The 26,476-nt window shown below is 35.1% G+C and overlaps 2 protein-coding genes across 2 annotated transcripts in view; both read left to right on the top strand.

Annotated features, from left to right (window-relative positions):
* The window catches only part of pkib (protein kinase (cAMP-dependent, catalytic) inhibitor beta), a 38,235-nt gene extending 13,576 nt beyond the window's left edge, over positions 1-24,659 (top strand). Inside the window, exons 2-3 of the mRNA XM_067384286.1 lie at positions 19,501-19,669; positions 23,630-24,659. Coding sequence (XP_067240387.1) covers positions 19,525-19,669; positions 23,630-23,715 — 231 coding nt within the window. The 5' untranslated portion in view covers positions 19,501-19,524 and the 3' untranslated portion in view covers positions 23,716-24,659. The remainder of the gene's footprint in view (positions 1-19,500; positions 19,670-23,629) is intronic.
* Positions 24,660-25,143: 484 nt separating this feature from the next.
* fabp7b (fatty acid binding protein 7, brain, b) lies at positions 25,144-26,413 on the top strand. The gene is made up of 4 exons (XM_067384285.1): positions 25,144-25,275; positions 25,641-25,813; positions 25,962-26,063; positions 26,181-26,413. The coding sequence occupies exons 1-4, from the start codon at positions 25,203-25,205 to the stop codon at positions 26,229-26,231; spliced, it is 399 nt and encodes a 132-aa protein (XP_067240386.1). The 5' UTR covers positions 25,144-25,202; the 3' UTR covers positions 26,232-26,413.
* The last annotated feature ends 63 nt before the right edge of the window (positions 26,414-26,476 follow it).

The following is a 26,476-nucleotide window of genomic DNA, read 5'->3' as shown; positions in this document are numbered from 1 at the left end:
CTACCATATTTTTACAGTAAATTTCTGGCAACCGCAGCTGTCAGTTTCTTAATGTAAATTTCACAGAATTGCTTTACAGTGTATGGATGAAAAGAATGATTTGCTTTGCTGTCATTTCTGGGCAAACACATGTGATGTTTATCGCAACAGAGTCTCTTAGATTTGTAGACATGTTCTCAGATTCAGTACTACTCAGTAAACGCATACATAATTACGTAACCATATATCTAGGTCCGTGTAACCTGTGGAAAGAATCAACCCAAAAAGAATTAAAAAGAATCAAATCACCGAATCTGAAGCCCCTACTATTTGTCGCTCGCTACAAATAGTGAAGTCAAACATATTTCTCAGGTAGTATTTCTGAGGTAGTACGATTACTATTTTTTTTGTTTTTTTTTTGTAGTTAATCATCTAGAGGGGATGATCACTCACAAACTGTTTAGAACACCGAGAACAAAAACCACGCCTAATGAAATCATTTTTTTTAGGCTACAAATACCTGCGTTCTATCATTTGTCAGCGCCTCAGCAGTGAAGATTGAAACACTCTATGAAGTCACTGCGTCTGCTGCTGCTTGATTGTACTGACAAAACACTGCCAACGAAGGATTACCATGTTATTATTACCTTGTTTTTTTGGACATGTGTCGTGGTAATACCATGGTATTCTTTGAAATACCTTGGAATACCATGTAAATATTATAGTGGAAAAAGTTTAATCATTCCCCACAGCTGAATATTAGGCCACATGGCATAAGAGAAGTGATTAACTTGATTAAGTAGCAAGCAACCACGGTCAGATGTGCTTAAAAATCTATCTAAGTTAAAAATGTGGCCTCAAAAATGGTCCTGCTGTTGGATACGATGATTTAATTGGTGTTTTGAACCTCAGGCTTTTATTAATATTCATATATTCAGTGTTAAATCGAACATTTTAATTAATCATGACAACCAGCAGCTCAAAACTGAGTTATTTAACTGTGTGTGAATCATGTATATTTTTACAGCCACTCCACTGGTGTCTCAACAGAATATCAGTTGTTGCATTTGTTGATTATAAATATATTTCATGTGATTCTGAAAATTATAGATAATTAAGAGTTCAGTATTATTAAAAATGGATTGTTTTTCTATTACTTCCAATATTTGTGTATCCTGTATATTTCTGTGCTTATTAGACGACCACATTTTATATTACAGCAACGTGCAAAGGTAGCTGCTTATGTATGCGGGGCAGCTCGCATATTTTAGAACAGAGCTGATGTCTTTTGACCTGGGAAAGACTAGTTTAATGGGTCAGATTCTGCTCAGGGAATAGCTGTCAACAGAGCAGTGTCAAAATTGTGTGATCGTGGCACTTGCTTTGTGCACTTAGAATCAATCAAAAAGATACCAGGACTGAGAACAACTCAAATATAGTAAATATTTTTTGTGCTTTCATATTAATTTTGAAGATCCTGAGAGACAATATTTTGACAACATTGTCAGCAAACAAAAATTACATCATATGCTTTCAAAGATGGATTTGTCTGTTATTTGCACACAGTTTTGATATTTTCACAGCTGTGTGACAGTTATGGGAATGACAAGTGAAGGTACAGTATGTTCAGCTGGATTTATTATGTACACCCACCACAAAGATATGAGGTCTTGACCTACACTCCCTCAAGAATCAAAGAGCAAATCCCATAGATTATTTATGTTGCAGTCACATAACATCATCAAAAGATTAAAGGTGGGTGGTATGACCAAAAGCTTTTGAAATGGTATGAGTAATTTCCGATGAGATATTTATTTTTGCTGGAACTCAAAAAAAAAAAGAAAGGAAAAAAAAATGGTATATACACTATTTAAAAGTTGAGGACAACCAAGATTTTAAAAATGTTCAGTTCTGAAATATTGACAGTTGTGAAATGTAATTTATTCCTGCGATGGCAAAGTTGAATTTTCAGCATCATTACTCTTCTTGAACAATAGTGTATATATTAAATAACCAAGTATTTTTAAATAATCTAGAAATAAAAACCTCACAAATAAAAGGATATCGTTTGATCATTTTATCATTTGATTTGGACTTAATGCAAACCAAAAGATTCAAAAAGTGAAATTAATATAGAATGGATAGCTGTGACTCATAAGGAGATATCTTCCATACAATTAAAAGTGAATGTCAAGGGACTATCAAGCTCCAAAAATGACATAAAGTAATTAAAAGAAGTGCATACAGCTAATGCTCTATATCCCAAGTTTTGGGAATAGCTTTGTGTGAGAAACAAATCAAAATTTAATCTGAGACACGTTTTGAAATGCCATATTTGAATATGCACAAATATGACATTTAGGTCTGTTCCTCACGCAAAGCTATCATATGGCTCTAGAAGTGTTGGAATATAGCAATTAATTCATATGGATTACCTTTGAGCTGGTTTAAAGTCACCATGAAAATAGCAATAACGAACCACAACCATCCAATCAATTTCAGACTAACAAAATCAACCTACATTTCTTTTTCTTTTTTTTTTTCTTTTTTTTTTGAGAAGCCGTTTCACTCAGATATATATCACAATAGGGAAGAAAAGATTATCGCGACTTCCGTTTCATGCCGACTTTTTTAATTCTAATGGTGACCTTATTGTGGAGTTTGACACCCTATTCACATTCATCGTACTGAAAAGATGAAACACCCATATACTATCATACCCTCCAGCTCTAGTGAAGACCAGCAGGGCGTGATGTATATGTGGCATTTATCATCAGGGTGGAAATAGGATAGTGAGGTCTTACTATTCGCTGCTCATCCACTTATCTGTGTCAATGTAAGCCTCCTGAGAACAGAAACGCACAGTCATGACAGTCCCGCAGTAAGCTCGTTCGGAGGTCAGGCAGCTTTTTTAAGGACTGGTGTTTCTGAGGTTCCTTGGATTTATCTGGGTTTGACACTGATGCCCTAATCAATGTCCTATTAGCTGGTCTTGGTTGTATGAGTGATGGTTATGTTCAGGGCTGTCATCAGGAGTAGGAAAACCACAAACCTCATCCTGGGTCTTGTGATAAGGGAGGATCAAAAATGAGTGTATATTGGCTGGGGTCCAGCCTTATTTTACCCTGGGCCAGTGAATTGAAAACATGGACCTGGTAAACCCTTCTTCTTCTTTTTTTTCTTCTGTCAGAACTGTTCAAAAGATCTTTTTTTCCACAAAAAATGGAACAAATGTTTCACAAAATATTAAGCAGCATGTCTGTTTTTAACATTGATGATAATCAGAAATATTTATTGAGCAGCAAATCAGCATATTAGAATGATTTCTGAAGGATCATGTGACAGCTATGCTTCCATCCAACAATTTTTATGTGCATTTTGGGATATCGCATAAAAAAACACTGGACGCCAAGATGCACATAAAATTTAAAAAAAAAAACATATGCTCTCGACTAAGTCAGATCAATTTTTACCCAATATGAAAACATGCGCATAAACTACGATGGAAACACATTTACTGAATAAATTCCTTGATGAGCATCAAAAAAGACATGTGACTTTGCAATTACGACATTACTGGACAAACCAGCGGACCGATCTCGTTGCACAGCATCTGAATGATATTGTGTAAGATACTTCTTTCAAAAATATTAAAACATCTTACCAACTCCAAACTTTTAAACAATGGTGTTTAAATATATAATTAAGATGGAACGCAATATATTCACTCCTGCTTCATGCTTTGCTGATTCGTTAATTATAATAAATGATGATCGCATTTGTTTAAAATCTGCTTGACATATATTGATGTTTCATTTGCAGTTGAAAGCTTTTGAACATGTTTCAGCTTCATTGTAAAATTCTCATTATGGGATATGGATATAGTCTTTTTTTTTTTTTTTTTGGGTGATGTAGTCCAGCTTCAGTACTTTAAAACATCTAGGTCAGTGATTCTCAACAAAAATGGGTCGCATAATCATGCATAGTTGTGATGGCAAATAAATAGGCTTATAGTTAATAAAATTATTATTTAATTTCAGTCTATATTGATAATTATCACAATAATTGTCAAATATTTATTTAATTCATGTTTAAAAGCAGATTTTTGCTCCTGGGTGAAAAATGTAGAAATTGTGGTTTTCAACTACTCTTTATTGTTAGAACATGACAAACACTTGCCAAACATTTCACAAATATGAGGTAGAACATTCAAAACATTTTTCCTTTTTCCTCTTTTTCCTAAACAAAATAAATATCTTATAATGGAAAAATTAATTTCTTAAATTCAGCATGTTCCAACAGGTCGTATTGTTTCATGAATCATGAAACAGATTTGTGTTGCCTGACTTTGATGGCACATATCATATGTTTTGTCTCTTAAAAAATGCACATTTGACAGTACCAGTAGCTTGAGTTGAGATGATTTATGTTCATTAACAAAAACAGTAACATTCATAAAAATTGTAACAACCTGAATAGGGTAAAATTTACATATTCTAACTGTTTGAGTTAGGACTCTACTTTTATTAAAATTAACCATTGGTCATCCATAGTATCATACATTTATATCATGATAACCACAGGTAAAACCAATCATATAGCACCTCATTTCTATGGTATTTGTATTTAAAGGTCCCGTTTTTCTTGGTTTTTTGAAGCTTTGATTGTGTTTATAGTGTGCAATATAACATGTGTTCATGTTTCGCGTGTAAAAAAACACAGTATTTTTCACATAATTTACTTATCTGTATACCGCTGTTTCCACTGTCATAAAAACGGGCTGATGACTTCCTTGTTCTATGAAGTCCCTCCTTCAGAAATACGTAACGAGTTCTGATTGTGCCAACGGTTCCTGTGTTGTGATTCGACAGCAGCTTAGCGCTCCTTGCCCGGAAAGGTCACACCTCTTACCATAACGTGTGCTGCACATAGTTTTACATGTGGATTATTGTGGTGTTGTGCCGAATGAACACAAAAGACAATAATTCCTGAGACACTGAACTCTTTAATCTCCACAAGCAGCGACAGAAAATGTACAACGTTAGCACTCACTCAGAAGAGTACCTCATACGGAAAACAGCCATATACATAAACATAGTCCCCTCTTGTGGCCATTATGTGCACTGCAGTCCAACATTAACTATTGCAGTAAGGATACCACAATTATAATTTTCGGGAACCAAATTAAACATAAATTGTAACCATTGATCTCTAAGTACAGCGTCCCTGGGAAGGCCAAACAAAGGTGATTGGACTGCGGGATGAAAATAACACCGTTTCGACGACATGGCGACAAACACACTCTACAAACGCAACTTGCTCTTCTCCGTGGGAGCGCAACAAGACCACGCCCCCTTGTTTTTGTATTCCTGTGGGCGGAGGTTAGTCAAAAAACTGTTTTAGTGACGTCATTAAAGAAGGAAGTAGAGGGATGTAGTCCAAACTGGCCGTTTGATGTAGGCGACTTCTGTTAAATAAAATATCTCGCTTGGCATTGAACTTTGAGCTTTAAAATTTTACAGATTTTATTTATACTCTAACAACAACATTACACACTAACTAAAGTTTGAAACATGGGATCACGAAGAACGGGACCTTTAAAAAACAGTAGCCTAAATACATTTAGTAGGCTATAAATTCAAATGCACAAATCTCTTAATAACAAAAAATATTGTAATTATATTTCATTACTCCTTTAAAGGTGCAATGTGTAAATTTTTGGAAGATCTATTAACAGAAATGCAATATAATATATATAACTATGTTATCAGTGGTGTATAAAGACCTTACATAATGAATCATTATGTTTTTATTACCCTAGAATGAGCCATTTCTATCTACATACACCGCGGGTCCCCTTACATGTTACAGTAAGTTGCCATTTTTGCGCCGGCATGTTTCTGCAGTAGCCCTTAGCGGACAAACTGCTCTACAGAGCGTGTTTGCTTTACTAGCTACTCTCTGCTGTCTCAGACGACGACATCTTTGTCCTGTGTTGGCCACCGTAGCTTCTCTATATTGATATTCGCAACCTCACCACTAGATGCCGCTAAAAATGACACACTGCACCTTTAATACATTTAATACATGTCTACATTAATGATATAATAAAATATCCCACATTTCTTCCACAATACCATGTTGCAGTTACTGTTACTACAGTAAATACATGCTAAGTGATGATGATTTGTAGATCGAATGTCCTGTATGTCAAAACAAACTCTACTGTATTTTGTCAGAGCTGTGACACAGTGAACTGTGCACATGCTCAAGACATGCAAGAGCTGTTGTCTCATGGGACGCAGGTTCAAGTCAGGTTATGTCCTGATTTCATTCTCTCTCTCTCACCTCTACTTTCATGTCTCCAGTTTACTATTTAAAATAATAAGTAAATAATTTGTGCACAGTGAATTATTGACTGCAGACTGCATGAAACCATCAAAATTCTTTTTTTTTTGTTTTTTTTTTAAATGTATTATTATTATTTTTTTTACAAATTATTATAAATATTAGTGTTTCAGGGTTGGATTTTAAGAATATTTTTGTTTACTTTTGTAAATTGAAACAATTTGTTGAGTGCGGAATTGTCACCTGATGCCAAAAAGTCATACTCAAATATATATTTAGGGCTTGATTTAAGATTTATGTATTTTAATTGCATAAAATTTCCATCCATGTGGATTACACAGTTTAAACATAAACTAATAAACTCAATGTGATGCATATTTGTCAATCAGCCATTTTAACTAATTTCACAGCTAGCCATATTTTAACCATGTCCATACTTTTTAACTGAATAAAACATTTATGCCAATTTTAAGCCATTTGAATAAATACAAAGTTCTGGCATGAAACTCTAGATGGCGCAGACTAATAGGTCCTTTAACACAACTACTAGGCATGTGACGGTATCAAATTTTCATATTGCGATTAACTGATGAAGGTTTTATCACGGTATACAGTATTATCACAATATTAAAATAAGTTGCAAAACCATTTTTGTCATAGTTTAACAGGTTTAAGAACTCTTTTTGTAATAAAACAAAAACAACTCTGACTGAAATTTTCAAACAGATTAAAATGCAAAAGAATTAGGCTATAAAGAACAACAGATAACACTTTACTCTATTTAATGCATTAACTAAGATTGAGCAATAGCTACATTTGTTACAGAAAGTGTTATTTTTTGTTAATGTCAGTTTAGAAACACAACTGATCATTGTTAGTTTTATCTCAGGTTCATTAAATAAGTTTGTTTGATTTTAGTAATGTTATTAAACAGTAACTAAGAAATTAACATTAATTAATTAATAATTAATACTTTATAAGTCTTTTTATTGTCAGTTTAGTGATAATGAATTAACATGTTAACTAATGAAGCTGTATGTTTTCAAAGTTTTACTGAACAATAACAAATAATGAGAACATTTCTAATCATTAGGGCATGTTGTAGTCCAGATTAAAATATAAAAATGTTTAGGTTTGAAAATAAATATCCTTTTAAGTCTTTTTTAAGTATTCAGTATTTGGTGCTGTGATGAACAACACTGAGATTACAAAAAAATGAATGGCTGTTTGAAGCAATTTAAAAACTTCACTAGCGCAGTTACTTTGTTTGCACGGTTTCCGTGTTAACCGCTGCACGCTGCTGTTCCATCAGCGCCCTCTGCTGTCAGAGAGTGAACGCGCACTTCATTCAGCTAGTCTCCTTCACTCGTTCCGCCATGTGCTTCTCGTGTACGTTGGGATTGTTTACGTCTGAGTGTGTGTCCTTTTGACGCAGAATACAGCGGTGTTGTGCATTTTATACGATTGATGGGTAAAGTATTCTTAACTGCCTTAAAAAAAATAATAATTGGTAATAAATTATTATTTACGGTATTCTGAAGTGCCGACGATTTTCAATATCGTGCATATTCATTATCGCGATTTATCGCATTACCGAATATCGGCACAAGTCTAAACACAACCTGCTAATTATCACATCATTATCTATAGGTCACAGATGATTGGTTCCTGCTGTATTAGTAGCCAATGAGCTTGCATGCTTAATCCTTTAAATACATGAATTAGCATTGCTTAGTAGCACAGCGTGCTTTAGAAACCCTCCACCTTCCCCAGCTCCACCTGTATAGATCTGCTACGGTTATTCATGTACGCTATATTGTACAGCACAGCAGCAGCATGTCTTACTTGCTCACAGCAGCGGGTCGTGTATGTATTGGCAGTAGCAAGTCCCTTACTTGCTCTGCAGCAGCGTAGCAGATATATTCCACCAAGACCAAATATATCTACATTGTCATATCCATTACCATACCAAACACTCAGAGAGTTGTCATGACAGAAATGCAATTTAAAAAAAATGATTTAATGATTTAACAAAGAAACTGTTCTCTTATCTGTTTCATATGTACATGTTTCATGTATGACAAATATACATCACATTAAAACGGTGTAATACAAATGGATGGACATTTTATTTGCAATTCAAATAAACCTTAAATTAGGGCTAAATATTTAACCACATGTTCAGGTTTTTTTTTTTTTAATACATTACATTTTACCATAGATTGTTCCATTTTTATGACTTTATGAGTGAGTCATTTGTGTTCCTCATGCAAATGTCAACAGTCCTCCCAGCCCCAGCAAGTCAACACCTTTACGCTGTAGCGTTAGCCTCAGGTCATTGCTCTCGATAAATTACTAGCTGTCCTACCATCGCTTGACCTTACAAAATCCCAGAAAGGGGAAATGCACTAAAATAAACACCTCTGCACAACTGCAGAACCATCAAATCAGACAAGCTGCTTTCTCGCCGGCTTATCACACTAGCCCATGCTGTTGTAGGTCATATGCCACATTGTTATCCCTCTTATTGATTGGCAGTTAGTGTGCTATTATCATTAGCCAGGCTGAACAGATGAGTGAGTAAATAGGCAAGACCTTTAAATGCTAGGTGTTGGGAGACGTCTCTCCTCCACAAACTGTTCCTCTGACTCAGTTTCTGTTGTGTTCAGACCTCAATAGCAATGGTTTTGTTACATAACCATGTGCGAACAAGCTATTTATTTTCCACTGCCATCATCACGACAATGTCACTGAGAGCTACTCTTGTTTCTTGTCAAGTCATGCTCTACAAGGTTGTGTGTTGTCTTGTTGCAGACCGTCAAGGCCGTGAAAAAGCGTGTGGAAGATGAGATCAGGCCCTTGTCCTTGATCCTCAGAGCGGAGATTATTTGGAAAAATCCAGCTCTATTTTTCCCCCTCTTATATTGTTCACCTGGACAAAGGCCCAGACCAAATACCCCTTGGGTATTCTGTCTCATTTTAATTATTATTTATATTCATAATTGTCCTTTATTCCAGAGACCCTCTAAATGTGAACTAAATGCACTTTTGATAAGCAATCATACTATTAAGTTGTGCTTCATTAGACAAAGCAAGATGTTGAATACTTATTTGCCATTGAGTGCCCTTGATTTAAATGCTATGATCTACTCATACTTGAATAAAGTAGTTGCATGCTGTCTGAGTAGGTACTTGAATTTGAAGTTACTTCACGGCCGTTAAAAAGTATGTTCTATCTAGTATGAATATTGCTTACATGTGAATAAAAGCCTTAATTAAAACTGTTCATCATATAAAGCGATCAAGTCTCTTCAGAAAATTTGGACTAAACCAGTCAATTCATATGGATTAGTTTTACAGTCTCTTTATGAACTTTTTGATGAATCAAAGTGTCAGTTGTGTAGCTGTCTATATGGAGGGACAGAAAGCTCTCAGATTTCATTAAAAAGATCTTCATTTGTGTTTTGAAGATGAACGAAAGTCTTGGGGTTTGGAATGACGTGAGGGTGAGCGATTAATGACTGAATTTTCATTTTTGGGTGAACTAAAGGATTTGGTTAAAGGATTCGTTCGCACTAAAATGATTTCTTTTTCTGAACATAAATTCATGCAATTAATGATAGTGGACTGAAGCTTTCATTTAGTCAGTGAGTTGAACTCAGGAAGCAGATGAGTTTCATTTGTGAACAAATCATTTAGACTGGTTTTGTGAACTGGATCAACTTATTCATTGAAATGATTCAGAAAAGATCAAATTCATGAACCCAATGTCGCTAAAAAGGTCTGGAGTGAATGACAAGATTTATAGTGAATAATCTCGTAAATATTAGACTCAAAGCTATTGTATGATTTTGGAAGACTTTTTGAAGACAACTTTTATGATACTTATGTGATTTTGAAGCTTTGCGGCCTGGATTATCTTTACAAATTCACCTGTCGTTCAAAAGACAGAAAGTAATTTGAGTTTGAAATCACATGGGGTTGTTTATTTTGTGAGTGAACTATTCCTATAAAAAAGCAAATCATCACCACAACATTTTTTTCCCTTATTATGTGTAATCCTTCGTGTTCATGCTTGTGAAAGCATCCCACCTTAGCCATGCTTAAAATCGGCCATATAATACAAGGAGATTTAAACTGACTGTTTAACATTTTCACTTTTTATTTCAGTCACGTTTTTTTCCATTTCCTTCATGCTCTTTGCAGTGTTGTCCATGAGAGGGAATGTCATTATATTTTTTTGAACTGGAGTGCAGATTGAACATCTAAAGCAGAAAATTAGCTGTAATTGTGCCGAAAGGAAAGTGGCAAACGCTTCATCCTATCTGTTGGTGCTATTTTAAAGCTTGTTACTGGGCTGTACATGGATTAAGACCGGATTATCCTTGTTTGTTCTGACATTTAAAGTAATGTCTGTTTATTTTTAGCACATTTTTGTGCATGAACTTCACATCTGGGGTACATTCTGAATCACCTTTTTGCATAGTGCTGTATTTATATATATATATATATACATATATATATATATATATATATATATATATATATTTATATATATATATATATATATATATATAGAGAGAGAGAGAGAGAGAGAGAGAGAGAGAGAGAGAGAGAGATAGAGAGAGAGAGTTTTTACCACTCGTTGCAGTACATGACTAAACAGACAGATTGTTTTGGACTTTTTTACCAGACACAGACGTCTCTGTGGGCCCATTCTGTGACTGGTAAAGTTGGTAAATGCCTTTTGAGACACTGGCACAGGTGTGTGCAGTAGCAGCTGCTCTGGTTTTGGTCCAAATCTCTGTTGAGGGGTTCACGAGAGGGCTTGACCTTGCAGAGCAAGCTGCTGCCCTTGTTGCTCAGTTCTGGTGCTGGTTGCTAAGTGTTCTGGCTCAGGTGGCAGAGCTCTTCTCAGCCGAGAGATTTGTCCTGGAGCAGAACCACTTTTTGCTAATTGTGAGATACTTGTTTTTTTTGTTTTTTTTTTTTGCCTTTTTATTGGGTGCAGAAGAGTCAGGATAGAGGTTTAATTGAAGAACTGATTTATTTAGGATATATATATATATATATATATATATATATATATATATATATATATATATATATATATATATATATATATATATATATATTCATAGGCATTTTGATAGGAACGCAGATACCTGTTGAAATGACTAACTGACTGAACAAGTGATTTTGCCGAGCAACAATTCACAGTAACTTCTAAACAGTATTTAAATGGATAGTCCACCCAAAAATGAAAATCTGTCATCATTTACTTACCCTCAAGTTGTTCTAAACCTCTATTAATTTCTATCTTGTGCTGAACACAAAACAAGATACAGTGCCCTCCACAATTATTGGCACCCTTAGTAAATATGAGCAAAGGTGGCTGTGAAAATAAATCTGAATTGTTTATCCTTTTGATTCATAATGTGTGTGTGTGGGGGGGGGGGGGGGGGGGCTCACATTATGAAATAAATGTTTTTCTCCAATACATGTTGGCCGCAATTATTGGCACCCCTAGAAATTCTTATGAGTAAAATATCTCTGAAGTATATTCCCATTCATATTTACATTTTTTAGCACACCAGGGTGATTAGGAGCATGAAATTGTGCAGCCATGACTTCCTGTTCCACAGCAGTACATATATGTGTAAACACAAAGGCCAAATCCCCTCAATCATTCATCACAATGAGTAAAAACAAATAATATAGTTCTGATGTGCAGCAAAAAAAATGTTGAGCTTCACAAAATAGAAAATGGATAAGAAAAGAGCTAAAGCATTGAAAATCCCCATTTCCACCATCAGGGAAATAATTAAGAAGTTTCAATCAACTAAAGATGTTACAAATCTGCCTGGAAGAGGACGTGTGTCTAAATCGTCCTAATGCGCGGTGAAGAGGAAAGTTTGAGTAGCCAAAGACTCTTCAAGGATCACAGCTGGAGAATTGCAGAGAGTTGAGTCTTGAGTCTCAGAAAGCCTAAAAAAATTACCAAACAGCACCTACATCCCCACAAGTTGTTCGGGAGGGTTTCAAGAAAAATCCTTCTTTGCTCATCCAAAAACAATCTCCAGCATATTCAGTTGTCAGACAAGACTGGAACTTCAAAAGGGACCGGCTTCTGTGGTCAGATGAAACTAAAAAAGAGCTTTTTAGCAGCAAACCCACCAAATGGGTTTGGTGCACACAGGGATAAAACATGCCCACGGTTAAATATACTGCTGGATCTTTAATGCTGTGAGCCTATTTTTCTGCTGGAGGTCCTGGACATCTTGTTCAGATACATGGTATCATGGATTCTATCAAATACTAACAGATAAAAAATCAAAACCTGACCGCTTCTGCTACAAATCCTATAATGCGCCGTGGTTGAATCTTCCATCAGGACAAAAATGTGTCACTGAGTAAAAAATGAAGCTTCTGCCATGGCCATCTCAGTTCCCTGACCTGAACCCTAAAGAAAATGAGTGGAGTGAACTGAAGAGAAGAAGCACCAACATGGAGCTGGGAATGTGAAGGATCTGGAGAGATTCTGCATGAAGGAATGGTCTCTTATCTCTTGTCAAGTGTTCTCCAAACTCATCAGGCATTATAGAAGAAGACTCAGAGCTGTTATCTTGGCATAAGGAGGTTGCAATAAAAGAAGATTTGAATAAAAGAGTGCCAATAATTGGCCAACGTGTTTTGGAGAAAAAACATTTATTTCATAACGTGATTTCCCCCCCACTTTCAATTCTTTTCCTTCAATAAAAGGTTACAATTTTGTGAATTTTTTAAATGAAAGATCAAAAGGATAAACAATGCAGATTTATTTTCACAGCCGCCTTTGCTTATAATTACTAAGGGTGCCAATATGTAGAGGGCATTGTATTTTGAAGAATGTGGGTAACCAAACAGTTTCTGGTTTCCTTTGACATCCATTGTATATTTTTTTCTTCTTCACACTATGGAAGTCACTGGGGACCAGCAACTATTTGGTTACCAACATTCTTCAAAATATCTTCATGTTTAAGAGAAGAATGAACAATAGCAGAATTTTTATTTTTGGGTGAACTATCCCTTTAATAATTCAGTTTAATCATTATGCTATTATTTCATCTCAGGTTTGTATTGTTTATATTGTTTTTATTGCTATTAATGTTGATAAATCCTTTAAAAACATGTTTCATATGTTAGTAAATGTTACATTTTTACATATATTTTTGCATGCTTTGCAGACAGTTCTATTTTCGTCATTTTGAGGACTTAAATTATATGCCAATTTGGACAATATGACTAAAATGACATGACAAAATATTTACTAAATTTAAAGGATATGTTGAAACTGAACCAGCAGCTGGCATCATTTGTCAGGAACCAGATCAATTGTCATTGCTGTGGCCTGTTGATGAGGGGTGTCGTTTTCAGCCTGAGGATCACTGATAGTGCCTCATCACTGAGCATCGGTGGCACAGAGCTTACTTACACATGAGGAGCCTTTGTATAGTGTCATTGTAAAGGCCCGGGTATACTTAATGTTCTGCATTCCGCTGTCTTGCGCACAGCCTTGAGCCTTTCAGACTATTCTGCTTAGGCTGTGTGCATGGAAAGATGCATTCAAAGTCTAGTGGACTTTTGTTTTTAAGTGCTCAAGTCACTTGCACATGCGCTGTTGAATGCGCACCATCCGCACGGGTGTCACGGAACCTCCAGATGATGATAATTATATTACATGGACAGTGCACGGACCGTTGTGGAATGCGGACATAATATACTTTGGGCTTAAAGGTGCCCTCGAATGAAAAATTGAATTTATCTTGGCATAGTCAAATAACAAGAGTTCAGTACATGGAAAAGACATACAGTGAGTCTCAAACTCCATTGTTTCCTCCTTCTTATATAAATCTCATTTGTTTAAAAGACCTCCGAAGAACAGGCGAATCTCAACAATTGCCCCCAATATTTGCATATGCCAGCCCATGTTCCCAACATTATGAAATGCATTAGACAAGGGCAGGTAGTATTTAACGTCTGGATCTGCACAGCTTAATCATCAGACTAGGTAAGCAAGCAAGAACAACAGCGAAAAATGGCAGATGGAGCGATAATAACTGACATGATCCATGATATCATGATATTTTTAGTGATATTTGTAAATTGTCTTTCTAAATGTTTTGTTAGCATGTTGCTAATGTACTGTTAAATGTGGTTAAAGTTACCATCGTTTATTACTGTATTCACGGAGACAAGAGCCGTCACTATTTTCATTTTTAAACACTTGCAGTCTGTATAATTCATAAACACAACTTCATTCTTTATAAATCTCTCCAACAGTGTAGCATTAGCCGTTAGCCACGGAGCACAGCGTCAAATTCATTCGGAATCAAATGTAAACAATATAACAGTATGCAATACTCACATAATCTGACGCATGCCTCATGCATGGCGAACACTTTGTAAAGATCCATTTGAGGGTTATATTAGCTGTGTAAACTTTGTTTATGCACTGTTCAAGGTAAACGCGAGCTCCATGGGCGTGGAGCAGGAGAATTAAAGGGCCAGTAGCCCTGAATCGGCTCATTTATAATGATGCCCCAAAATAGGCAGTTAAAAAAATGAATTGAAAAAAATCCATGGGGTATTTTGAGCTGAAACTTCACAGACACATTCAGGGGACACCTTAGACTTATATTACATCTTTTTAAAAAAAGTTCTAGGGCACCTTTAAGTCACTGTATGCATTGATTTAAGTGGCTTCTGAACCTGGGATTGAGTGAGGCAGAGCAGAGTTAAGTGGCACAGGTGATAACAAGGTGAGGCCATAAATAGCTATGGAAAAGCAGTCTGAAAAAGTACAGCACACCAGTGGTGTTTGATTAATTTCTTAATTCAGCTGCTGAGCATTTGCTCCTCCTCATGAGAACCTAGTGTACTAATGATGGGACACCATCTGTTAAGTCAGTTAAGTCTTAGTGGAACAGAAACCAAAAATGTAAATTCAGGTTGTTGGATGGGAGGCATGGCATCAGCCGAAACAGGAATGTTTTTTTCTCCCTTTGGAATAACATTTCTTATTTTTGTCCTTTTTTCCAGTAAAAAAAAATATCTGAGCATCCTTAAAAACAACATTAAGACATGTTTATTTTTCTTACCACAATTTGTACATTCCATATCTATTCATATTTTATATAGTTTTAGTAGTTGTAGTAGTATTTTAAGTAGTTGTTTTTTTTATTATTTAAGGATAAACCTCATATCTTGTTAGATAACAAGACATTTGCTAGTTGAATAAGACAAGAGGGCTTGGTGACATCAGCCAAAAAAGGTATTTGTTATTCCCCTTCGTGATATCATTTATTTTTGTTCTTTTTAACTAAGATAAGTTTATTTTTCTTACCACAATTTGTATATAGTTATATGGACATACTTTTTTATATAGTTTTATAGATTTTAGGTAGTTGTTTTTCTTGTTTTAAGGATAAACCTCACCATATTTTTAGATAACAAGAATTATGCTAATAGAATAAGAAAAATAAAATTAAACTAAAGATATATTATCTGAAAATGTTAGTCTTCATGAAATCATATGCAGTTTGCTTCTCAAGTAAATCTTGTTTTAAGGATGTTTGAACTAGATAAGATAAAAAAAAAATTACTGATTTAAAAAGAGGATTTTTTTAGACCAGGAGATTTTTTAAATGAAAGTATAGGGTTAAGGCCCATTTACACCAAGAGATATAACTATAAAGATAACAATAACTATGTCCACACCAGCACACAATATCTTTTGTTCTAATCGTGCACTGCAGTTTTTTCGTCTGCTGCTTTAAATGCTCAAACTCTGAAAGCAGGATTAATTCTGATTGACCCTTCTTCTGTGCCGTTATCGTTGTTGTGGTGTGGACTCTGCTATTCTTTTATATTTAGAACGATTTTTAGAACTGTATATTTATCATTATTGTTGTAGATTTCCTTTGTGTGAATGAGACTTAAATCTGAATTTAATGTTGACGTCAATTTTAATAGTTTGCTTTTTAATTTATCACTAATTTTATATTTATTTTGTTGTGCTGTTCAGTAACATTGAGCTGATGCAGTAGCAGCAGATGTCTCTGATGATTTGGTGTCCCACATACCTCTCTGCATCAAGATCTGACCAAACAATTTGCACTAAAGCCATGCAAGTCTGTCACATTTCCAAGGAACATTTTCTTCATTATTAGGTGTCCAGCAAAGGCTTTTACCACTACTGACCTAGAAGCAGAAACTTTAATTTACCATTTCAAAAGTCATTCTTCATATTTCAGTCTTACTTTTGTAAGATTTTACTAACAAAAAACACAAGAGTTAGTCTCTGTTTAAGAGAGTAGAGTAAGAAGTGTGCATATAGTTTTGCAGAATTTATTCTTGCTAATCCTCCTTGATCTTCACATTCGGAGACAGAACAGATGAAAAATTAAGAAGCTGAAAAGATACAGTTTGACTGATGTCACATTTATTTCTCATGGCAGCATGCAGAGATGCACATATTTATTTTTGAGAGGGCACCAGTGCAGTCCTGGCACACATGGTGCCCTTAGCAAGACAAGACATGACTAAAGGAGAAAACAGTTTTAACGTCATAGTAGTTCTATGCAAAAGTGTGAGATGTGTTGGTCTAGAGGTTTCATTAATGTGAAAGATGCCCCAGGTTCCAATCCTGGACAATAAATATCTATTAATAAATCAAGCAAGATTGCAGTAGAACATGATTGTGAGTGATCCATGCAAGAACATCTTTGACATTTTGAAAATCCACGCTGTTCCCCACAGGAAAAGGTGACGACACTCAATTCAGCTGACCAAATTTAGACATGAATGTGTGATTTCTGCCACACAGGTTTTTTTTTATTTTTTTTTACCTAAAATAATTGTGGTACTTAATTCAGTGTTATTGTTAACTTAAACTATTAAAAATAATAATAATATTTAAAAAGTAATAAAATAAAGCTTAAAAACTAAACTAAAATGAATTTCCTTGAATGACTAAAATGACTAAAACTAAAATAAAAATTAATTTAAGCTAAATAAAACATTTAAAAATACAAAACTAATAAAAATGACAAAAAGAAAATTAAAGAATATTCAAATAAAAGCCAATTATGAATAAATATCGTAATAATTAAGAACTGTATATTTATGCAAAAATAGCACTGATTAATTTGTTTTAAAAATGCAATTTTTTAAAGGTGAACAAAAAGTCATGAAAGTCCATCACTAATTTTATAAAATATCTTTGCATCTGTGCAGTAAAACAAAATGCATTTTTGGCCTCCTAAATGTGAAGTCTCAGTTTACATGGATGCAATGCATGCCCTCTGCTGGTCAGATTGAATATGCAAAGAAAATCCAGCTAAATAGCTCTCATTAGCAAAAGTGATGTTTTGATACTATTATATTTAGCACCAGCAAAGCAGGGATGGTAATCGATTGCTCTTTTCATGATTAAGCTGCAGTGGCGCCATCTAATGTGTAATAATTGTTTCAACTGGACAGGATATCGATTTTTCTAGGAAGAGAAGAACACTGTCAGTTGTGGAGAAATTATTTTTTAATTTATAAAGCAGAATCACAGAATCAAGATATTGGCGCAGTATTAGACTGCAGAGAAACTGACCCAGATATTATCACTGTTATTTTAATCTTGTAGCTTATCTGAAAAGCAAAGCCATCAGTTTTTTTTAGGATGACAATGAAAGGTCATTTGGTTGGGCTGACGGTGCAATTTATCAGTCAATCTGTTCCCACATTTCTAGTAGTGAATTTTCCCTCGCTACATGTAGAGTCAGGTCTAATTTAACGATGCTCAGACTAGACAATCACTTAACTAAAGACCAATGAAGTGTGTCTGCAGATTGAAGCCATTGCCAATGTCAAACGGTTTTAGAAACTCTGTCTTGTACTGCCAGGACAATGAATGTTATTTGCAATCCTCCTTGACATCCCATATCCCAGGAAGGATTCTGGCCAAATTCCTCAAAGCCACTCCATCTTGCATAGTGTGGTCGACTGAATGAGGCATAAAGAAGGGTAAATGTGAAACACGATGCCCCAATAGGGCTTTTAGTGACAATGCAATGAGAAAATTATGAGGGATGTTGTCATGCAGCTGAAGGTACTGTAGACAGTGTGGGGAGATAAGGAGTAGTCAGCGTCTCAGTTCCGTCACTCCCTGGAGAGCAGAACAGTCTCATTAGAGATGCAGTGGAGAACAGGCTCCACTTATTTTGACGCTGCTGCTCCTTTTGTACTCTTGACTGATCAGTGATGAAAGAGAACTGGTATCATCAGTTTCTCTTAGGACTGTTGTCACTGCCCAAAATTATGCTTATTCACACCTACATGCCTTACTATTGCTATATGGATATGAATTTGTTTATATGACTATTAATTTGTGTTGTTTGGTTCGGGATTTTTCAAAGCTTAAAGGGTTAGTTCACCCAAAAATGAGGGTTAGGGTGCTAATAAAATGATCGTGCCAGAAGAATAGCGTGAGAACTTAATTATATCTGCTGTTTCTGCATCATCTCATGAGCTTTTAGTATGTTTTATGCTTACGCAGTATAAGGTGATTTAAAGTGCCCCTATTATGGTATTTGAAAGGTTCCTAATTTTGTTTTGGAGGTCTCCTACAACAGGTTTACATGCATCCAAGGTCAAAAACCATCACATTGTTCAATGATTGTCAAACGACTTGATGGATGAATCGGTCTCTCTAAATCCCTCCTCTCCACGCGAGTGCTCTGCTCTGATTGGCCAGACGGCCCAGTCTGTTGTGATTGGTCTACCGCTTACAGCACAAGTCGAAAACAAACGGCCATTACCATAACTGATTCAGCCCTGTATGCTTCCTAAAGCTCAGCGATTGTACACTACAGACAGTAACGATGGCATCAATTTTACCATATCAATCCGACTGTTTTCAGACATTTCAGTTTGGATGAGCAACTTTTGAAAAACGCTTGTGTGCTGGATGAGGAGCGTTTTCAAATGTCTCCGGATTAATATAGACATAACCTTAGGTGAGAATAGACACTTTCACAAAAACAATGTAACTCTCTTGTGAATGCTTATACGGTGGTTGCAGGAAGCTTATGATCATGGTTTATAAAGTTTTAAATATGGATATTTTTTCATTTGTTTCAGATGATGCTATGAAGACCACCAGAGATGACTGATGTGGAACCTGTTGTCACTGACTTTGCAGCCACGGGCAGGACTGGCCGGCGGAATGCATTGCCAGATATTCTAGGTTCCACGGCTGGTCCTGGAGCTGCCGACCTACCTGATAAACTAGCCGAGCTTTCAGTAGGAGGTACTGTATGTTGTCCTGCATTGTTTTTTCTGTTCAACTGGGTTTGTTATTGTAACGATGTTCAGGGAAGAAGGAGGTGGCAAACGATGAACGTACAGTTGAATCGCAAAATAAACAAACACAACAAAATGAAAGTAAGCGACAGCCCCTCATGGACAACTGCAACATATAGACATAAACCAGCAACAACAACATAAATGTCCCAGGCCTGGTCCTCTCTTGTCTTCCACTGTCGTCACTCCTTCCGGAGCTCCTCCGTGGGACTCGAGACTGGTGTGTCACGCAGGTGTCCTCATTAACATTCGCTCGCTCGGCTTCCACGACTCGGCTTCCCTTCTTCACGCCACAGTTATATGTCCATTATGCTGCATTCACGTTGTTTTTAGAGAATAATTATTAAATATTTTAAGTATTAGTATTTTAAATATATAGTTTGGGGTCCGTAAGATTATTTTAAAGAAATAAATAGTTTTATTCAGCAAGGGTGCATTAAATTGGTCAACAGTGTAATTAAATAGTAATTAAAGTTTGCCACTTATGCAAGGAGGTTAAGAATTAACAGGGCTGGAAACGAAGTTAACTGGGCTAATTTAATCTACACAGTGTGCGTCTGATATATAAAATGGGCCATGATGTTGGCAGAGTCTAGCTAAGTCCCTGTGATTGACAAAATCACCTCTCTTTAAAAGGTGCTTTTCTACAGAGAAAGGCGCACTCTCTCATCACAAATACACTTAAGTGCTTTTGAGCGATGGAGCTGTCATCACAGGGCTGGCTGAAATCTGAATGCCACCAGATGCTGTCAGAAAATCATTCCTTAGTCTTGGTTTCTGTGGTTGCTGGTGAAAACCTGTGATTTTCCAAAAACTAAAAAAACAAGAGGAATATCAACAATTTAATGCTGTAGGCAAAGACCTTGAGTCAAAGCACACATTTCTGATAAATATGGATTCAAAATGCCTTTTTGGAGGATTAGATGATGATTGAACCTGCATCAATAATTGCCTGCAGTCAAACACTTTTGATCTGCTCTGTGTTACCCATAAGCCTCTAAGGCATCACACATGATCCTTGCAAATAATGTTCCATGAGCGGTTTGTGATGACGGTGGAGATTCTCAGCAGAAGAGTGGTGAATATACGGCCTATTCCACATCATACATTATTTATCCTGTTTTATATAATGAATAGAATACTGTTCATGACTCAGTGTCTTAAAGGGATAGTTCACCCGAAAAAGGAAATCCTGTCATTGTTTACTTACCCTCATGCTTTTCCCAACCTGTATGACTTTGTTTCTGTGCCATGATAGCAATGTGCTGTATCTGGGTCCTGTTAAATAATAAAGTAAACTACCTCTTCTGCCATCTAGTGGTGATTCTTATGATTGTTCTACAAAATAGAATTGTCTTTTAGTACAAAGCCAAGTTCAAAGGGTGAGGTCTTCCTCTCATTCATTTGAATTAAAATTGGATGGTGATTAATGCTATCAAACTCCAAAAAAAGAACAAAAATCCTCCTAAAAGTAGTTTATACCAGTAGTATATATTAAAATTGTATTACAAAATGCTAGGGGTTTAAAAAAAAAAAATAGGAAAAAAACAATAAATACTGAAACTGACATAATACTGCTCTTTCTAAAGACTGATCTGAAATTATGAGAATTATTTTATTATACAGTCAACATTTTATGTTTTTTTTTATGTCATTTTATGTCAATAATTGAAAATGAATGTTCTCCAGGTAATATTGTACACATTTATTATACAGTACAGTCCAAAAGTTTGGAACCACTAAGATTTTTAATGTTTTTAAAGAAGTTTCGTCTGCTCACCAATGCTACATTTATTTAATTAAAAATACAGTAAAAGCAGTAATATTGTGAAATATTATTACAATTTAAAATAACTGTTTTCTATTTGAATATATTTCACAAAGTAATTTATTCCTGTGATGCAAAGCTGAATTTTCAGCATCATTACTCCAGTCTTCAGTGTCACATGATCCTTCAGAAATCATTCTAATATGCTGATCTGCTGCTCAAGAAACATTTAATGTGTACAATTGTACAAAATATTTGTGTACAATATTTTTTTCAGGATTATTTGATGAATAGAAAGTTCAAAAGAACAGTGTTTATCTGAAATCTAATCTTTTGTAACATTATAAATGTCTTTACTGCCACTTTTGATTGATTTAATGCATCCTTGCTTTATAAAAGTATTCATTTCTTTAATTTCTTTTAAAAAAAATAAAAATAAAAATTCTTACTGACCCCAAACTTTTGAACGGTAGTGTATAATGCTACAGAAGCTTTGTATTTCAGATAAATGCTGTTCTTTTGAACTTTCTATTCATCAAGGAATCCTGAAAAAAAAAGTACACAACTGTTTTCAACATTGAAAATAATCATAAGTGTTTCTTGAGCAGCAAATCAGCATATTAGAATGATTTCTGAAGGATCATGTGACACTGAAGACTGGAGTAATGATGCTGAAAATTCAGCTTTGCATCACAGGAATAAATTACTTTGTCAAATATATTTAAATAGTACAAAGTTATTTTAAATTGTAATAATATTTCACAATATTACTGTTTTTTTACTGTATTTTTAATTAAATAAATGTAGCCTTGGTGAGTAGACAAACTTCTTTTAAAAACATTAAAAATCTTAGTGGTTCCAAACTTTTGGACTGTACTGTGTATATGTGTATATATATATATATATATATATATATATATATATATATATATATATATATAGAGAGAGAGAGAGAGAGAGAGAGAGAGAGAGAGAGAGAGAGGGTATTTAAACTTGATTTTGTCAAGGGGACTGGGGCATCAAAACGTTTGAAAAGCCCTTGTTTATACGACTTGTGCAGAATGTGCACTACATAAGGCTTCTTCTTTGTGTGAGGAACAGACTGCAATTTCTCTTTTTTCTTCTCAACCGAAGCTCTGAAATCTCATTCACGCTTGTGTTAAAATTTAAAAATGGTGCTATTAGATGTGTAATCACAGGTCTGATGACACTAATGCCAAATGCATTTGGTTCTGGCATGTCATGTGATCAGTTGACATTGAAGACTGTAGCCAGAAATGGGATTTGGAAACTACAGTACAGGGAAGATTATCAGTGGAAAAACTTCTTAAAGGGTTAGTTACCCCATGATAAAAGCCAACCAAGGTGTACATGACTTCTTTCAGACGAACACAATTGGAGATATATTTAAAAATATCCTCACTCTTCCTAGCTTTATAATGGTAGTGAATGGGGGGCCCAATTTTGTAGCCAAAAAAAGTGCATCCATCCATTGTAAAAGTACTCCACATGGCTCCAGGGGGTTAATAAAAGCCTTCTGAAGTGAAGCAATTTATTTATTTATTTTTAAAGTCACAGTGAAAGCAAAATTGACATTTATTTTTAATGGAATATTGCAGTATTTATCATAAATGATTTATCCGTGCACATCGTAATCTTTAATCATAATTTCTTCCCCTCCGTCTTTCATCACATCTCTTCTTTTCAATGACATATTTGCGAGGGTGGGACAACCTGTCATTCATATGACATCACAGCAATAGCAAACCACAGCCATCCAATCAATTCCTGATGGACAAAATCAAGTACCGCCCTACTTTTTTTTCTTCTCAAGAAGCCGTTTCACTACATCACAGTAGGAAAGAAAAGACCATGAGGTAATTTTATGTGAGGAAAAAGAGCAAAATTTACTAAATCAGTTCTATAAACTACTTTTATAATGTTTTAGTGTTTTTCCCCCCCTTTTTTTCAGCTTGACAGTATAAATCACCATCCACTTTCCTTGTATGAATTTCTTTTGAATTTGCTTAATGTGACACTGCTAATGTTGCTCCTTACGTTTGAATTATTGGAAGAACATGTCTGCTTAAAAAACAAATTGATCGCATTTAATAAAGATTATTTATGGCCTCTGCACAGATGATGGCGATCAGGGCGGAGAGAGTTCATCCTCGGCCGACCCACCTAAAGAAACCACAGGGGAGACAAAGACAGAGGGCTCATAACTCAACACTAACAGCGCAGTGAACTGACCTCACGAGAGACTCACACATGACCTGCCTCTACTCTTGGCCCATTGACCAAACAACTGTTACACTCTGTGCTATGCAACATCAAGACCACCTATGATTGGCATTCAGGCGTGGGTCAGCAGGAAACAGCTCATTCCTATTAGAGGAATTCATCAGAATTCATGTTTTTCAAATAGCTATGATTGCTCATTTCATATCTCGATGACTTTGACTTTTCTCCCAAAGACTCACTGTCATGATTTTCCTAATGACCGGCTGTTTTGTGTGTCTTATGAAAACAGATGTGACCTGCTTTCCCATTTTAAAGAAACATCTTGTTAGTTTTAAGACTTTCCATAATGGCATTTTCTCTGAATGTTGTGGCAAAAATGTCTCTTTTTGCACATAAAAGTAAATACATTCCATTTGGTGATGTAAGTAAAGTTTTTTTTATCTTACAATAATTGTCTGTCCTTGTACAACACCACATCTTCTGTGTTTTGTATTGTAAAGATATGCATTGTTAACATTCTAGCCAGAGGTTAAGAAACAGTGCTGAATAACACGGAATATGATATTTTCTTCTTGTAAATACAGAATTGTACATTATATTTGCTAGTTTTGTTTTAAAGCCTTCCTTTGTGTGCTGTCAGTGTTGAGCTGGAATTGGATTGTTAGCTGTCTGATGTATCGCTGCAAACATGCCATTCGGACGTCATCTTAAGTGCTTGTCTCAGATATTTCTTTACTGTTGTCAATGGCAATGGAAAAAAATATGATTGTGGAGGCGTGCTGTTCTTCCTCTCTTTTCCTCTCTATTTTATTTTTTTTTTTTTTACCTGCCCATAAATCTTGTGTTATTTTGTCTGTTGTAAGCTACATATAAAATGCCATTATGCTATGTTTAAAAATTACAATAAACCCCGTGCTTAGTTTTGGTAGTTTTAATTTTTTGGAATCAGAGGTGGTGATTCATGTAACCAGCAGAGGACACCAAAGGTAACTTTAATAATGTGTAGACACAAAAAATGTCACCATTTCCCATTTGAAAAATCAAAAACAAAACATAATATCATTACAAAACAAAAAAAGTTTAAAAACTAGCAGAAATATCTAATATATGTGCAATATGTACATTTTTGTTGCTGTTTACTGAACTAAAATCATTTGATTTTGTCTGCTAACTAGCATTGTAGATGTAAAATTTAGAGAATAAATATCAATATATCCTAGAATATGGTGCATATGTATTTATATAGTTCATAAAAACTTTTACAAATGCAACAGTCAATCAAATGTTTGACTTTTGACTAACAGCCAATAGGAATGCTGACTCCTCCCACTCCTGTTTAATCATTTTCATGCAGTTGAAAAAAACTATTTAAGATCCTTTGCAAAGAGAAAATGCAGCTACATTTTCTACTGAGCATTAATATAAAGTTTAGTGTTTGCTTATTGTTCAGAAAAACTTAGTTTTGAAAATGGTAGATGCTTTCTGTGGCACATGGAAACTGGTCAACAGTGAGAACTTTGATGAGTATATGAAAGCTCTAGGTAAGTTTTATTATTATAAAATTATATCAGTAATAATATAGTTTATTATTTCTGATCATTTGTTTTTATTATGTTGGTAACACTTTATAATAAGGTCTCATTTGTTAATGCAACTTACATGCACTATATTTTTTACTGCATTATTAACCTTGTGAACCTAGTTCACAATGCATTAATGTCAGCAGATACAATTTTAGATCTTAAAAATGTAAATGTTGAGATTAAGATTAATAAATTATGAAGTATTTTTCATTGCTAGTTCATGTAAACTAAAGTAATTTTAACAAATGAAACCTTATTGTAAAGTGTTACCATTATGGTTTGACATTAGTGAGCAGATTTTACTAAATGTGATTCTTTCTAAGGTGTTGGGTTTGCAGTAAGACAAGTTGGAAATGTGACTAAGCCGACCCTCATCATCTTGAAAGAGGGGGATAAAGTGGTCATAAAAACACAGAGTACTTTCAAGAACACTGAAATCTCATTCAAACTGGGCGAGGAGTTTGATGAGACCACAGCAGATGACCGACACTGTAAAGTAGGTTTGGAATAAAATCTGTTTCATAACATGGTTTAATGGGAACTATTTCAAGTGGGAACAATGCATTCCTGTTTCAGAGGAGATGTGTTCTGTCTGAAAGCTTTCTATCTGAGATGAAAAAACAGTAATGTGTTATTTTTACCAGTCCACGGTGGTAATGGATGGAGACCAGCTTGTTCATGTGCAGAAGTGGGATGGAAAAGAGACCACCTTTGTCCGGGAGATCCAGGACGGGAAGATGGTGATGGTAAGGCTATTTACAGTCTATTTAGTATTTCATACTTGGTCAACAAACTCACCTTAAACTGATATTTGACATTAATAACTTGCATTATCTTGTTTGCTGATTTCAATTTTGTTTTAGAAACTCACCTTTGGGGACGTGGTGGCTGTTCGCACCTATGAAAAGGCATAAGTTTGGGATTAATATCAGGATTTGTTCTTCTTCACTGGGCAGCAACTGATGTGATGTGCTTTGATGCTCTACTGAAAACACAACTTGCACTTCGTTCCTTCAAATCTATGAAAGAATGGACTACAAATATTTTTGATCATTTTTAAAAATGGCTTTCAGTCGGTATGAATCATTTAATAAATAACCAGTCAAAAATGATGACTTGTGTGTTCATTCATGAGATTAATGTAGGTGTACCTTACCTA

Source organism: Chanodichthys erythropterus, chromosome 4 (genome assembly GCF_024489055.1).
Source record: "Chanodichthys erythropterus isolate Z2021 chromosome 4, ASM2448905v1, whole genome shotgun sequence".
NCBI classification, from domain to species: Eukaryota; Metazoa; Chordata; class Actinopteri; order Cypriniformes; family Xenocyprididae; genus Chanodichthys; species Chanodichthys erythropterus.
This window is presented reverse-complemented; position numbering and strand designations above follow the sequence as displayed.

Coding starts and splice junctions, on each gene's coding strand:
- fabp7b (XM_067384285.1), top strand. CDS start 25,203: ATGGTAGATGCTTTCTGTGGCACATGGAAACTGGTCAACAGTGAGAAC. Junction 25,276..25,640: donor TGAGTATATGAAAGCTCTAG/GTAAGTTTTATT, acceptor ATTCTTTCTAAG/GTGTTGGGTTTGCAGTAAGA. Junction 26,064..26,180: donor AGGACGGGAAGATGGTGATG/GTAAGGCTATTT, acceptor ATTTTGTTTTAG/AAACTCACCTTTGGGGACGT.